Raw genomic sequence first — 16,397 nt, forward strand, 5'->3', positions numbered from 1 at the left:
TATAGATGGTAAAGGTAAAGGTAAAGGTAAAGGTAAAGGGACCCCTGACCATTAGTTCCAGTCGGGGACGACTCTGGGGTTGTGATGCTTATCTCGCTTTATTGGCCAAGGGAGCTGGTGTACAGCTTCTGGGTCATGTGGCCAGCATGACTAAGCCGCTTCTGGCAAACCAGAGCAGTGCACAGAAACGCCGTTTACCTTCCCGCCGGAGCGGTACCTATTTATCTACTTGCAATTTGACGTGCTTTCAAACTGCTAGGTTGGCAGGAACAGGGACCGAACAACAGGAGTTTACCCCGTTGCGGGGATTCGAACCGCCGACTTTCTGATCAGCAAGCCCTAGGCTCTGTGGTTTAACCCACAGCACCACCCGCGTCCCATATAGATGGGACCTAACACCTAATAGATTGGCTAAAATGTATAAACCCAAACTGAATATGTGCTGGAAATGTAAAGACAAAGAAGGTAGACTTTTTCATATGTGGTGCTCTACTAATAAAGTTAAAGCTTACTGGGAATTGATATATAACGAACTGAAAAGGATGTTTAAGATGTTTAAAAAACCATTAGCTTTTCTTTCGGGAAGTTTGGAATCGGAACTACCTAAAAAGGAATGGAAGGAATGGAAATGGTTTATAGAGTATTTACAAACAAACTGTAAACAAACAAACATACTAAGATTAGTGTAGAAACCTTCTGTTTCAATATTCATATGGGATATATACGGAAATATATATCTAAATGAATATGTTGAGATAATTTGGAGTATTGCAGGAAGATGAAATGAAATGTAAAAACCACAGAAAGGGAGAAGGGAGTCCAGATTGAAATGTTAAATTTAGGATTGAATAATTGTTGTGACACACACACACACACACACACACACACACACACTTTCTAATAGTTACATATAATTGGAATTAAGATATCTCAGATTAATGTGTTACGATATAGAAGCAATGCAGCTGCGAGCTGCTAGCTTGAAAACAGCACATGATGGAATGTTAGGACTGTTCCGTGGGAAGAGGGACAGTCAATTCACAGGGCAATGCACCGGAATTAGCTCAGAGTGTAATATGAGCTCTTCCTTTTGCTCTTGTACAGGAAATACAGGAAGTGTTTCTCTCTCGACTGCTGGAGCTTGAAGAGAGCAGTCATGCTTTTGTAAATACGTTTCTGTCTATCTCCTTCCCCTGCCTGGGGGGGGGCAGGAAAGAGGGGGGTGTTCTTCTCATGCTGAGAAGGCTCGCCTATCGCGATCTAGCCTGTATCCTGCTGGGGAATGCAGACAGGGAAGTCAACAGGAGATCAAGCCGGGTGCCTGGAGAGTTGCCAGTTTCTCCTAATAAAGGCTTGATTTCCAACATCATGGGTGCCAAGCCAATGAAAAGCACTCACTCTGAATTTCAGGATATTTCATCATTAGTAACAGTCCCCAGCGCAGTGTGGTAGAAGTGGACTCCATGCCAGCACCAAATAAGTCGGCCACAACAGTTTTTAAGTTTTCGTTGTGGAAATATGCATTCGTCTTGTTCTTCTCCTCCTCCTGGGTTGCAAAGAGTATGAACTGATTAAAACGAATGGAGTGAGAAAATTCCAAGTGCAAAGATAAAGATGAAAACCTGACAGGACCCATCATTGCACATCAACACAATCGCTAAGTAGTGAGAGATTCCAGGTCTTCCAGACTATACCATCATGATAATATAGGGTTTATTTGCACATGTATACAACCCGAGCCTAAGATGGAGGGACTCAGCATCAACACTCCAAAACATCTAGTTTCTCCATAGACACAGCTGTTGCTCTCCATCTACCAGTTAAGAGAGCATCTTCTCTGATGCTAATTGTGGTGCTTAACTGCTCAGCCAGTGCTTAACCTGCAAGAGAATTATATGACTGCATACATGGAAGGCAGCATTTCTGGCGAACACTTGTGGAGATCTGAAATCAAAGTTAACATAAAGTGTTGTTTTCTGCTGACATATATGGTTCTCAGTTGAACATCTTTAATGTATTTACTCATAGTCTAAAATGGAAAAATAACACTGAAATACCACATATTCATCTGGAAATGTTTCATTAAATTGCGATAGACAATGTGGTGCCCTCCGTATTTTGGAGATTGCAACTCAATTCTGCCACACTTTCCAACAGGAAGAGTAACACCAATAGTTCTTAACCCGAGGTACTATTTCTGGGTTAGCAGAGTCTGTAACCTGAGCGTCTGAAACCTGAAGCGTCTGTAACCCAAGGTACCACTGTATAGTTAAAGCTATCACCATTAGTGATGTATGGAAGTGAGAGCTGGACCATAAAGAAGGCTGATGGCCGAAGAATTGATGCTTTTGAATTATGGTGCTGGAAGAGACTCTTGAGAGTCCCATGGACTTCAAGAAGATCAAACCTCTCCATTCTTAAAGAAATCAGCCCTGAGTGCTCACTAGAAGGACAGATAGTGAAGCTGAGGTTCCAATACTTTGGCTGCATCATGAGAAGACTCCATGGAAAAGGCCCTGATGTTGGGAAGGATTGAGGGCACAAGGAGAAGGGGACGGCAGAGGATGAGATGGTTGGACAGTGTTCTCGAAGCTACGAACATGAGTTTGACCAAACTGCGGGAGGCAGTGGAAGACAGGAGTGCCTGGCGTGCTCTGGTCCATGGGGTCACAGAGAGTTGGACATGACTAAATGACTAACCAACAACAACAACAACAATTGCAGTGCATGGGCCAAAGTTTTTTCCTTGTGCCGAGATGCCTCTCCACCCACAAAGTTTCCTATCTCCTCAGGTGTGAAGAACACCTTCTTCTGAGCACACGAGGCATTTTCCCATCCCCCTTGTATCAAAAGGAAGTCTGGCAACCATTACCTCTCATCACTGCATAATTATCTCTCTTTGCAGAAGCATCAGCAGCCAATGGTTTGTCTGCCATGATTCCACCCCTGGAAATTCATGCACCCCAATTGTCATGTTTTCTTGATCAGGGATTTTTTTCCAGAAATGCTGGTGAGCATGCAACCTTTGACCCTGCAGAGGCAACTTCTGTAACACATTAACAATGGCTGACTATTGGGAAATGGTAGGAAGTATGCCAGGTTGGTCCCTTCTGAAGTGAGACTTCCTGACTACAACTTATGCATTCACTTGCGAATATGCCCTTAAAACATGAATTGAAAATGTCAACGTTTATTCTGGGCCAACTTAAAAGACTCCATTACCTCTTGCTGTCGGATAAGAAATGAGTCAATAAAGCTCCTCTGGTCATTTTCATCCAGATCTCTGAGGTGTTTTATGAAGGTGGAATTTATGAAGGCAAACAGCTCGTCTCTGTTTTGAATGATAGTCTTACGAGCCCCCAGAAGAAAACCAAGAGCAGGAAATATGTTATACAGCTGAAAGGATAAAAATGTGAAAAAAGAAAGAGACATTAGGAAAGCTCAGTATAGTTCTCTCAACTGCGTCTCTCAAAGCATGGTTGCCTAAATACAATACAAAACTCTAGAGTGGGATTTGGAATGGGGTTAGGGCTACCTCAGGAAAGTGTAATTTATGTGCAACCCCGGGATAATAGGCTATGAAGGGTCTCCTCTGGAGGTTCACCTTCAGAGAGGGAGATCTGGCCTTGGAGGCCCCTTCTGAGCCATCATGGAACCAACTATCACTTGTTCTTCCTTGTCTTTGGAGTCCCGATGGCAGTGAGACAAGAAAGGGTGTGCGCAAAAGAGACTTTGTTACAGTTATGGGATGACTGTGCCATGTGAGTTTTCTAAATATTTTGAATCACCACCAAGTTTCTCAAGAGACCAATATTCTGTGTTTTGTGGTGAAACCTGAACAATATACAGTAAACATGTTTCCCTGCCCACTTTGCATACACTGTTATTACAATCAACTGTTTGTTTTATTGGAAAAGAATAGATTACCAGGACTGAAAATTTTCCAATGAGCCGGACATTTTCATTGACCAACTTCAGAAGTCTTATGTATGTGGGATCTTCATAATCAAATCGCTTGCCTAGTAGTAGGGCCACTATAATATTGGCAACAGCTGCATTCATAATTGTGGTGGTCTCAAATGGGTTTCCTAGACATAAATATGACAGTTAAGCAAAAATATTCTGTTGAAATTCCTAGTATGGAAAGTGTATTTTTTTTTCAGTCTGCTCTTAAGTTCCCACTGGCAGCTTACCTATGTGTAGACCTCCTTTATCAAAGAAACTGATCCTAAGTGCTGCTGGTTGTGGCCATATGTTGGCTAAGAAATGCTAAAGAAGGCTTGGAGCTATTGGAATGTAATCTGCACATTACAGGAACAGACCAATTGCAGGGAACCCTGGGATTTGTGCTTCTGGAAGTTAGGAATATGTAGCACAATAGTCTTGGCACCTTTAAACTATGGTAGTGTAGCTATGCACCAGAGGAAAACACCAACCCACCTTTGTAAGATTCAAATTTCTTTATCAGGACACTGCATTCCTCAACAATTCTATCCTCTATGGTCCTCTTTCCCATTCCATAGTCCCGCAATGTGCTTAAAGCAAACCGCCGCATCACTTTCCAGTTCTCACCATTAGACAGAGATAAACCTGAAGAGACAGGAAGAAAGGTTTCATGTCTGCATGACAATTGCACAAAAATATCAATAAATTGTGTTCTGCATTTCTTCCATGGAACTGAGAATGGATCCCAGCTGTTCTCCCATTCAGACTCAGACTTCTGAGCTTTGACAAAGTAGCTGGCAGCTGTGCCATCAGAGCAAGACCTGAGAACACATTGAACAATATTTTCCATTACAAAGTGGAGGGTAGAGTAGAGGGTGGTTTGTACATGTCAGGGATACCAGCAGGACTCAGCTTGTTATTTGTATTCCATGGGCAGACATTATGCCTCCTTCATTTTTCCTCTTTGTATAGGCTGGGCTAGAAAACGGTCAGTCAGTTTCCCCTTCGTGTGTGGCATTACTTTTCCATGTGACAATCATTCACAATTCAAATGTGACAACTATTACATTCTCCTGCCCCATTCTCCCCCAGCTCTACAATATGACTGTTGGGAAGAAAGCGGGAATGGGAAAGGTTTGCTTTAACTGGTCTCCATTTTTGTTTCTTCAACAGAGCCCCACTGAGCCACTGAAAGTCAAGACCAAAAAGGCTGGCCTGGTCCACTCTTTTTAACATTTTACCTTGATCTTCAGAAATCCACAGGTAACACTTTTTGTGACACATTCTCAGCCTAATGCCTGCAGATGCTCTGTCAATGTCAAAGGCACTGAGGTTGGTTGAAAAATTCACAAGGATTTCCCTCACGGGAAACAATGGATGTTGTGGACTTGCTTTGCAAACGCTCATCTTACAAACCATTTCTTGGGAATTGATTGTGTTCACCTGGCAGGACCTGTTTGTGTTTGCAAGCATTACCAGTTCCAATAGAAAGGGAGGTGCCTCACCAAAGCCTTGTGTAAGCTCTTGAAACATTGGAACAATGGGCCTGTCTGCAAATGCGTCCGCCTGATTAACCAGAGCCTCCTTTACTGTCTCATATCCTGTCAACACCACAGTTTTCTGGGGTCCCATTTGGATGCTGAAGACAGGGCCATACTGCTTTGACAACTGGAATTCAACAGAAGAAAAAGTGAGAAAGAGAGTTCTGGTATACCCAAAGAATATATTAATGTAAATCATCTCTGACAGAACCAAGACTGCATTAGCTTGCACATTTACCTAAGAGTCAAGGCTCTTTTATACATTCCACAGAATCTAGTAGCTTTTTAACATCTATATGAAGCCTCTGGGAGGGATCTTCAGGGGGTTTGGGCTGGGTGTTCATCAGTATGTGGATGATAACCTGCTCTACTTCTCTTTTAAATCTGTCCAGGGCAGCTATCTACCAGCTCCATCTGGTATGCAGGCTGAAAGAGGACGTTGGAATAGGCAAGGTTTGCACCGGCACTTTTGCATCCTTGAAAATGGAGGCAGAGTCAAACATGATTTGACACCAGACACCTTGTTCAAATTACCAGTTATAAATTGCAACTTGGTCCTATGACTATTTATTGGGAAAGATAAGAGAAGGTTCTGCAACACACAAAGGGGAGATGAGATTTATAGGCTTTCAAGGAACAAGTTTTAATATTTTTATTTTTATTATTATTATTATTATTATTATTATTATTATTACCCCGCTCATCTGACTGGGCTTCCCCAGTACCCTTCAGCCTTGCCATGGGAAGAACCAAAAGCTTTACCTTTAACATGGTTCTGTGAGGCCTCTTGAGATCCATGATGTGGAGATTCCCAATGAGAGGTAAAGGCCTTGGACCTGGTGGAAGATTTTGGGAGCTCTTGTCCCAGAAAGTGCCCACTTTCAAAACAAAGGAAGTCATAAGGATAAAGAGGAACAACGCTGGAATCGGCTCCGTCCAATCCATTTCGTTTCAGCAAGCAATTTGTTTTGCAATGGTTATAATGAAAGCTACAGTGCAGTTTGGTCAAGGGTAATGTCTTGCAACTGCAGTGAGCAGTATTTATATTATGCTAGATACTGTCTCTAGCAAATCATTAAACCATCCAGTAAAAAGTGTCCCGCATTGGCCCTCTGATTTTGTTTTCTTCTCCTCAACTATTCAAAGCTGTACATTGGATTATTTGCCTTTCAGCTTAATGTTTACTCAAGTGAGTGGTGCCCACTTCCTCAAACTATTGATTTCAGGAGCAAATTCAAACTCTCTTGAACCTGCTTGCAGACCTGTCACCCAGGTTATGTGTAAAATTAATCTGTTATAATGGGAGTGAAGGGCAGCATTGTGAAATCATTTGCAGATGAAATTATTCAACTTTAATTAGGAACAACTGCATTTAGTTTGAAAGTGCCCAGTATTTCCTGAACATTCTCCCATTGAAACACTCACACATATTTTTCTTTTTAGCATAGTTTTTATTCATTTTCATCTTGAAACTGTTTAACATGATGGCATTAGGGTATATCTTTGTATACATTAGAGCATATGACATGCAAGAATGTGAACAAGGAAGGACAATAACTAAACTGTACATCCTCTCATAGTGCCTAAATCCATTCCTATAAAGGTTATGGGGCCCAGTGAAGAAGAAAAATCAAAGTATTATAGTGGGTGTGGCTGGATTTTCTTAAAAGAGAAGAGACATTCAAACTAGACATTTTTTCTATTTCCTGGTGAGACCATGGAGACTTCCACTGACACCAGTGTGAAAGGGATTAGTTCCCTCTTCCCTCTCATAGCAGTAGCTAGGCGGAGAAGGCTTTGAGTTTTTCCTCTTGTAGAGATTGAAGTTCTGATTTTGATTTTGACACATTTCCACCATTTTCATTTTTCATGTGACCAGTCAGAATTCCATTGATGAGGGAAGCCTTAAGCTACCCAGACTCTCAGAGAAAGTTCATTCAGATACAGGGAGGAGATGGAAGATGGTTGTTTAATTCTAAGCCAGAAGCAGAAAGCCACTGAACTAATTGACAGCATGGAGATAGCAGAAGCAAACCCAGTTGCCAGATCTATTATGACAGACTTTTTAAAGAACACGGAGGAAACAAAGCCATTGCCTGACATCAACAAATACAGTTCAGAATCAGCATACATTGCAGCCACAGATGTTAACATACCCAACTTCCTCAACCATTCCTCATAAGGCATGGTTTCCAGACCCTTCTTCGTCTCGGTCACAGTACTCTGCATATCTACTTGGGAATATGAAAGGATATGTAAACATGGGAATAAATGAACCAGCTTTGTTGGTTGATCTCTATGCCCCAAGTGTCATAAGAATTCAGGGCCAGGTTTTAAGAGAGAGATGCTCCAATGCTAGTTTCATGGTATTCAGCAGTATGGCAGGTACAGGGGAACACTTAAGATTTGTGACAAAGCACGGATCAATTCCACCCATAGGCTACTCAACCCAAATACCCAAGCCAGGAGTTTGTGAGTCTTAGAAACGTGGCAGAGCACAGAGCTGGTGGGGCATGGGCGATGTTGTAAGCCCAACAGCAGGAGTAAGGTCCAAGTCTTCCTGAGATGTTCCAGGGGGTGGCTGGAAGGTGAATTTCTGCAGGAGACTTGTGAAGAAGAGGAAGAGCTCCATTTTGGCAAGAGTCTCACCTATACATGCTCTCCGACCTGTAAGGAAACATAGGCAGCAGAGAAACTGGGTTTAGCAGTTGCTTAATAACATCCCTAATATTTTGAAGCAGAAGGAAATGCAGAGATAAAATAACAGCTAACGGTGCCCATCTTAAAAGAATTATGAACTCCCAATACTAGCCATTCTGCAATGCTGAAAACTGGGGGGGGGGTGTCTTTTCAGCCTGAAGGCCCCGTTCCCTGGTGAGCAACATTCCAGGGGCCGCACACCAATAGTGGCCAGATCTAGTGGCAGAAATGGCCACAGCAACAGATGTGATCCTTACCTTTGCACAATAGGCTACATTCCAGACATGTAAAAATCCCATTGACTAAGCACACACTGCAGATATACACAAAAGTAGAAAAAAATTACCTGCAGAGAAAGGCATGAAAGCATCTCTCTTTACGAATTTTCCATCAGAATTAAGAAAATGTTCAGGATAGAATTTATGTGGTTTCTCCCATTGAGATTCATCGTGCAGCACAGAGGACAGCAATGGTATGATGAATGTCCCCTGCAAAAGCAAAAGAAGAGTCATTTTAAAATAAAGTATATTCCTCTGCAATAAATATTGAGTGCAAGAGAAATGAGATTTGAGTTCATTTGAGAAATGCCATTAGTCTGACAAACTTAACATATAAACCATGATCCCCCACTAGAAATGGTTTAATTTCCAACCATGTGCTCCTTCCCACTGAGATCTGTTTAATGGGTTGAAGCTGATGCCTGACAGTTTCCAAAGGGTAGATTGCTTGCTTACAGTGCAATCCTATACAAGTCTGCAAAGATGTCACCCACACTGAAGTCCAAGGGGCTTACTCCCAGAAAAGCCTTAAAATATATTGTAACTAGTGGGCAGCAGTTTAGTGAAATGGATCACCTTTGGAATGAAGTAGCCATTGAGGGTAACATCTGTACTTGTGGCATGTGGCAGGTTGGTTGGGTTAACATTGGCAAATCTCTGGATCTCATGGACCACGGCATCTGTATAAGGCATTTTTGTTCGGTGTTCAATCTGAACTAATTGACAGCATGGAGATAGCAGAAGCAAACCCAGTTGCCAGATCTATTATGACAGATTTTTTTAAAGAACCCGGAGGAAACAAAGCCATTGCCTGACATCAACAAATACATTTCAGAATCAGAATACACTGCAGCCACAGATGTTAACATACCCAACTTCCTCTACCATTCCTCATAAGGCATGGTTTCCAGACACTTTATCATCTTGGTCACAATTCTCAGCACATCTACTTGGGAATATGATGCTTCAAGATCTTTGAAGGTAAATGTTAACATGGGAATAAATGAACCAGCTTTGTTGGTTGATCTCTATGCCTGAACTGTCATAAGAACTCTGGCCAGATTTTAAGTAAGAGAAACATAGAAATGATGCAGCCTTAATAAGCAGATGGGAACCGCAGGATTACTATGGATTACTATGGATTAACAGTGTATTACTGTGGATATTCTTTCAGACTCCCAAGCTAATTCGCACCAACAATTGTGACACAGCCATTCAGATGATTGGCAGTTTACAGAAAGCCGTTGGAGTTACAAGCAAGCATGCACTTTGAGCTTGAATGAGGGAACTATTCAAATTAAAGCTCTTGTTGAGAAGCTGGAATGAGCAAATTTTAAATTACACGATGAACTGAAAGTTTGCTACCCTGCATAATCAATCACATGACATGACATGGCACACACACACACACACCATTTGAATGGGAATGCCCATCACCTGGGGGGGGCAGCCCCTTGAAATATTTTATTGGCAGGGCCAAAGGGACCTTGGCCCCTAGGAGTTTGCTTCTATGTTTCCTGGTATCAACATCGAACTGACTGGTCGGTAGTTACCTGGGTAACTACCCACTCTTAAAGATGGAAACAACATTGGCCTTCCTCCAGACTGCAGGGACCTAACCTGTTCTCCAGGAATTCTCAAAGATTATAGACAGAGGCTCTGAGACATCTGTAAGCTCCCTTAGTATCCTTGAGTGCAGCTCAACATGCCTCGGAGATTTGATTTAAAGTAGCTAGGTGTTCCCTTATCACCTATTTTCCTATCTTTGGACTGCAGCTCCCTCCTTGCACTGTTTATTCTGTTATCACCAGGTCTGGCACTGCTTTCATTTTGGGTGAAGACACAGGCATAGTACCGTAGTTGTTGAGCAGTTTCAGCTTCTCTCTGTTACCCTAGCATTTCCCCATTTTCTCCATGCAGAGGACCTGTTATTTGCTTGTTCTTCTTACTTCAAAAAACCTCTCATGAAGCCTGAGTTCATTCTGAGTTTGGCCCACCTGACCTTCTCCATGCAAATGTTGGCTACTCATGTATATTCCTCCTTTGTGATTTCCCCCAATTTTCATTTCTTATACATGTCCTTCTTAAATCTCAGCTCATCTGTGAACTCCTCATGCAACCACACTAGTTTGTTTAGATGCCTCCTACTTTTCTTTCCTGCTGGAATTGTCTGCATTTGGGCCTTCAATATTTCACATTTAAGAAAGGTGGACTCCCTTCTTATTAAGTATTTCTGGCCATGGGATCTCACCCAGTAGTTCCTTAAGCTTTTTGAAATCAGCCTTCTTAAAGTGAATAACTGTGAATGATTGTATGAGTGTACAACTTAGCTACTTGCGTACACAGATTGTACACTTGTTGAATGTAACATGTGAAGATTGCTACTTTCTCAAATTAGAGTGAATGTTTGTGTCTGCCCTTCAAGGCAAAGAACAACACACTACACTTGAGGACACTGCTTCAGGTGTAGGCAGACCTGGATTCCCCACTGACAGAAACTGGTAGGGATTTGAAGAGCCCACACGCTCCATAATTTGCTTGTATAAAAAACTATTTTGGGGTCTCTGCAGCTTGTACAGTTGTATTTCCCAAGTAAAACTATTATCACTAGCTCATATTTGGAAATTTAACTGGGAATATGATGCTTCAAGATATTTGAAGGCATTTGTTAACATGTGGCTACAAGAAACCAGTTTAATTGGTTGATCTCTGTGCCCGAAGCAGAGGCACCAATTTGCCACCCAAGATGTGACCTTCTGAGTGCACAACATCCCATCGTCAGGGGAGACCAAGCATGGAGTCCACAATGGCCGGTGTTTCCTCCCCTCCCGCGCTCAGGAGGAGCCGGTCAGTGGAGCTGCACTGTTCTGCACTGCGCTCAGCTCTGTGGATGGCCTCCCTCACCCTCTCAACATTGAGGGGCCATGGACCCTTTCAACAGATATGGGGGGGGAGAGAGAGGCTAAGACACCTCAGCCCCATAGAGTTGGTGCCCCAGCCCCAATGTCATAATATTCAGGTCTAGTGCTTCAACACTAGCTTTATGTGATTCATCAGCATGGCAGGTAAAGGGGAACACTTAAGGTTTGTGACAAAGCACGGACCAATTCCACCCATAGGCTACTCAACCCAAATTCCCTTGTTGAACAGGGGTGTTTTAAGAAAGGCTCGCATTGCACACACAGGTAGGCTAAGCAAGCCAGGAGCTTGTGAGTCTTAGAAACATGGCAGAGCACAGAGCTGGTGGGGCATGGGAGATGTTGCAAGCCCAACAACAGGAGTAAGTTCCAGGTCTTCTTGAGATGTTCCAGGGGGTGGCTGGAAGGTGAATCTCTGCAGGAGACTTGTGAAGAAGAGGAAGAGCTCCATTTTGGCAAGAGTCTCACCTAAACATGCTCTCCGACCTGTAACAAATCACAGGGGGCAGAGAAACCAGGTTTATCGGTTGCTTAGTATTATGATCAACTATTTGGAGCAATCAATTCTTCGGCGATCAGCCTTCTTTATGGTCCAGCTCTCACTTCCATACATCACTACTGGGAAAACCATGGCTTTTACTATACGGACCTTTGTTGGCAAGGTGATGTCTCTGCTTTTTAAGATGTTGTCTAGGTTTGCCATCGCCTTTCTCCCAAGGAGCAGGCGTCTTTTAATTTCGTGACTGCTGTCACCATCTGCACTGATCATGGAGCCCAAGAAAGTAAAATCTCTCACTGCCTCCATTTCTTCCCCATCTATTTGCCAGGAGATGATGGGCCCAGTGGCCATGATCTTCGTTTTTTTGATGTTGAGCTTCAGACCATATTTTGCGCTCTCCTCTTTCACCCTCATTAAAAGGTTCTTTAATTCCTCTTCACTTTCTGCCATCAAGGTTGTGTCATCTGCATATCTGAGGTTGTTGATATTTCTTCCGGCAATCTTAATTCCGGCTTGGGATTCATCCAGCCCAGCCTTTCGCATGATGAATTCTGCATATAAGTTAAATAAGCAGGGAGACAATATACAGCCTTGCCGTACTCCTTTCCCAATTTGGAACCAATCAGTTGTTCCATATCCAGTTCTAACTGTAGCTTCTTGTCCCACATAGAGATTTCGCAGGAGACAGATGAGGTGATCAGGCACTCCCATTTCTTTAAGAACTTGCCATAGTTTGCTGTGGTCGACACAGTCAAAGGCTTTTGCATAGTCAATGAAGCAGAAGTAGATGTCTTTCTGGAACTCTCTAGCTTTCTCCATAATCCAGCGCATGTTTGCAATTTGGTCTCTGGTTCCTCTGCCTCTTCTAAATCCAGCTTGAAGGAAATCAGCCCTGAGCGCTCACTGGAAGGACAGATCGTGAAGCTGAGGCTCCAATACTTTGGCCACCTCATGAGAAGAGAAGACTCCCTGGAAAAGACCCTGATGTTGGGAAAGATGGAGGGCACAAGGAGAAGGGGACGACAGAGAATGAGATGGTTGGATGGTGTTCTTGAAGCTACTAGCATGAGTTTGATCAAACTGCGGGAGGCAGTGGAGGACAGAAGTGCCTGGCGTGCTCTGGTCCATGGGGTCACGAAGAGTCGGACATGACTAAACGACTAAACAACAACAATTTGGAGCAATGTGTCATTGCTCCAAATAGTTGATCATAAGAAGAAAATTTCCCAAATACTTTAAAGCATACTAAAATGCAGTGATAAAGTAACAGCTAACGGTGCCCATCTTAAAAGAATTACGTACTCCCAATACTATCCCTCCCTGCAGTCCTGAAAACCAGGGGTGGGAAACCTTTTTCAGCCAGAGGGCAACATTCCCGGGTGAGCAACATTTATGGTGGCCAGATCTGGTGGCAGAAATGGCCATAGCAACTGATGTGATCCTTACCTTTGCACCGTATTCTACATTCCAGGCATGTAAAGATCCCATTGATTAAGCACAAACTATACAGGTATACACAAAAGTAAATAAAAAATAAAAAATACCTGCAGAGAAAGGCATGAAAGCATCTCTCTTTACGAATTTTCCTTCAGAGTTGAGAAAATGCTCAGGATAGAATTTATGTGGTTTCTCCCATTGAGATTCATCGTGCAGCACAGAGGACAGCAATGGTATGATGTGAGTCCCCTGCAAAGGCAAAGCAAGAGATATTTTAATATAAAGCATATGCCGCTGGTACACTTAATATTCAGTGCAGGAGAAATGAGATTTGAGATCATTTGAGAAATGTCTTTAGTTTGAAAAACTTTAACATATAAGTCATGATCTTCCACCAGAAATGGTTTCTTTTCCAACCTTGTGCTCCTTCCCACTGAGATCTGTTTAATGGGTTGAAGCTGATGCCTGACACCTTCCGAAGGGTAGATTGCATGCTTACAGTGTAATCCTATACAAGTCTGCTCAGATGTCACCCACACTGAAGTCCAAGGGGCTTACTCCCAGGAAAGCCTTAAAATATATTATAACTAGTGGGCAGCAGTTCAGTGAAAAGGATCACCTTTGGAATGAAGTAGCCTTTGAGGGTAACATCTGTAGTCGTGGCATGTGGCAGGTTGGTTGGGACGACATCGGCAAATCTCTGGATCTCATGGACCACAGCATCTGTATAAGGCATTTTTGTTCGGTGTTCAATCCTTGGCTGAGAAGATCCAACAACCTTTGCAATTTCTTCTTGGACCTTTACTGGGAGAAACAAAAAATGGAAAAGCATTAATTTTTCTGCTAAGATTATCTCTTTGACTTTGGCCTTTGTCTCTCAAAATATTAATCTCTCCAGCATAGAACTGGCATAAACTGGTTCTCCAATTCCGTGGGCTCACATATTTAATCTCTAGAATTATACACAGGTATTTTTAAGCAGGACAAACATTTAAGGCAGTGGTTCTCAGTGAGGGGTTCAGGGAGTGCTGTGGGTCTCAAGCACCATCACCTGCTGGGGGACTCCCATATTTTGTTAATTGCACAGTGAAAGCCTTTCAGGCATCAACCAGCCTCTGCTCAGGAGCAGCAGGGGAAAAACTTGTGAAAGAGTTCCTGGGTGGGAAGTGACCTGGGATTGAGCAAAAACCTCTGACACAATTTCTTAGGGCTCTTGCGATTGGAGCGGGGAATAGGGAGAGGGAGAGGGAGAGGGAGAGAGAACAGCTTGCTCCAAGGGGTGGGTTTACATGGGACGTGGGTGGCGCTATGGTGCACAACACTGAGCCTCTTGGGCTTGCTGACTGGAAGGTCGGCAGTTTGAATCCCGGTGACAGGGTTAACTCCCATTGCTTTGTCCCAGTTTCTGCCAACCTAGCAGTTCGAAAGCACACCAGTGAAAGTAGATAAATAGGTACTGCTGCAGTGGGAAGGTAAACAGCATTTCCGTGTGCTCTGGTTTCCATCACAGTGTTCTGTTGTGTTAGAAGAGGTTTAGTCATGCTGGCCACATAACCCAGAAAGCTGTCTGTGGACAAACGCTGGCTCCCTTGGCCTGAAAGTGAGATGAGCGCCGCAACCCCATAATCATCTTTGACTGGACTTAACCGTCCAGGGGTCCTTTACCTTTTACCTTATGTGCTTATCATTTTTTTTTAAAGGGAAAAGATCCCTTCCCTTTGCTTCACTTTTTAACTGAAAAGAACTTCTAATTGCTTTCAGCGACTCTCAAGTTTATATAAAAAAATTCCTTCCAGTAGCACCTTAAAGACCAACTAAGTTAGTTCTTGGTATGAGCTTTCATGTGCATGCACACGTCTTCAGATACACCTGAAGATGTGTGTATTCACACGAAAGCTCATACCAATAACAAACTTAGTTGGTCTCTAAGGTGCTACTGGAAGGAATTTTTTTATTTTGACTATGGCAGACCAACACGGCTACCTATCTGTCTCAAGTTTATAGGACTCTTCCACTACTTGTAGGTAGGGTTTTCAGTGAATCTTGCCATATGTGTTTGGGATTCACATGTCATCTTGGAAGTCCAACAGGGGAAATAAGCAAATTGCCACAATGATTAGCACAACAGCTCACCCTCTGATTTAAAATTTTGACAGATTCAAAATTTCCAAGTGATCAGTTAAACAACTTTGCATGGTTCACATACAGTCTCAACATAAGCCTTCAAGGTAGTGATGTGAATTTTTCTTACATTGAAGATAAGATTGAATTGGTTATTCAAAAATTTAGGTAAGCTGAGTAGAAGGTTGTAGCCTCATTAACATCCCAACAGAGGAGACATTTCTGGAGGCCTCTGAAGAAGAATTGATATCAGAAGTAAAACATTACATCACTGAGCACCTGCATAATTAGCGACTATCTTCTGGGATTACTTTCCACATATCTTTGTGAACAAACATTTTGTTATATGAAGAACAAGCATAGAAATCGGCTTGATGTTGGACCAGATTTGGGAATAAAAGTAGGAAATATTGAACCAGATGTGGAAGGGATTGTTAGACAAAAAGAGGCATGATTTCTCCCATCACATTTAGGTTTGGTGGTTTTTTTAACATTTTTTGGGGAGCTGCCCAGAGTGGCTGGGGCAACTCAGTCAGATGGGTGGCATGTAAATAAATCAATGAGTAAATTATTATTATTATTATTATTATTATTTAGGTTTAGTAGCTGTTGGCATGTCATAATTTGTTCACTTGTACTATATGTTAATAAAATTAAATTTCTCTCTCCCCCAACTAAATCTTTGTCATTTTGTGTGGAAATACCACAAATTTTATGGTCTATTTAATATACCTAAAATCCTTTTCTTATTAGAGGCTCCCCCACATTTTTTTAAATGACTTGCACAGGTAACTGCCATAGAGTTATCAAATTTTTCAAAAGTAGGGGTTCTGTGGCTTGGCTTTTGAAAAATAGGGGGTCCTCAGTAATTGGCTAATTGGGAACCACTGATTTAAGCCAATGCCTGATACAGTGGTACCTCGGGTTAAGTACCTAATTCGTTCCGGAGGTCCGTTCT

At 42.5% G+C, this 16,397-nt stretch overlaps 1 protein-coding gene across 1 annotated transcript in view; it reads right to left on the reverse strand.

The window, feature by feature from the left end:
- LOC309528716 (uncharacterized protein) overlaps nt 1-16,397 on the reverse strand; it is a gene marked incomplete at its 3' end in the record, with an annotated part of 44,634 nt that overhangs the window by 14,411 nt on the left and 13,826 nt on the right. Inside the window, exons 7-18 of the mRNA XM_082216308.1 lie at nt 13,938-14,122; nt 13,426-13,567; nt 11,689-11,868; nt 9,041-9,180; nt 8,533-8,674; nt 8,023-8,153; nt 6,249-6,437; nt 5,451-5,613; nt 4,441-4,590; nt 3,928-4,088; nt 3,223-3,396; nt 1,399-1,546 (exon numbers count right to left, since the gene is read on the reverse strand). Of these exons, the coding sequence (XP_082072434.1) occupies nt 1,399-1,546; nt 3,223-3,396; nt 3,928-4,088; nt 4,441-4,590; nt 5,451-5,613; nt 6,249-6,437; nt 8,023-8,153; nt 8,533-8,674; nt 9,041-9,180; nt 11,689-11,868; nt 13,426-13,567; nt 13,938-14,122 (1,905 nt within the window). The remainder of the gene's footprint in view (nt 1-1,398; nt 1,547-3,222; nt 3,397-3,927; nt 4,089-4,440; nt 4,591-5,450; nt 5,614-6,248; nt 6,438-8,022; nt 8,154-8,532; nt 8,675-9,040; nt 9,181-11,688; nt 11,869-13,425; nt 13,568-13,937; nt 14,123-16,397) is intronic.

Source organism: Podarcis vaucheri (genome assembly GCF_965113315.1).
Source record: "Podarcis vaucheri genome assembly, chromosome: 3".
In the NCBI taxonomy this organism is placed as follows: Eukaryota; Metazoa; Chordata; class Lepidosauria; order Squamata; family Lacertidae; genus Podarcis; species Podarcis vaucheri.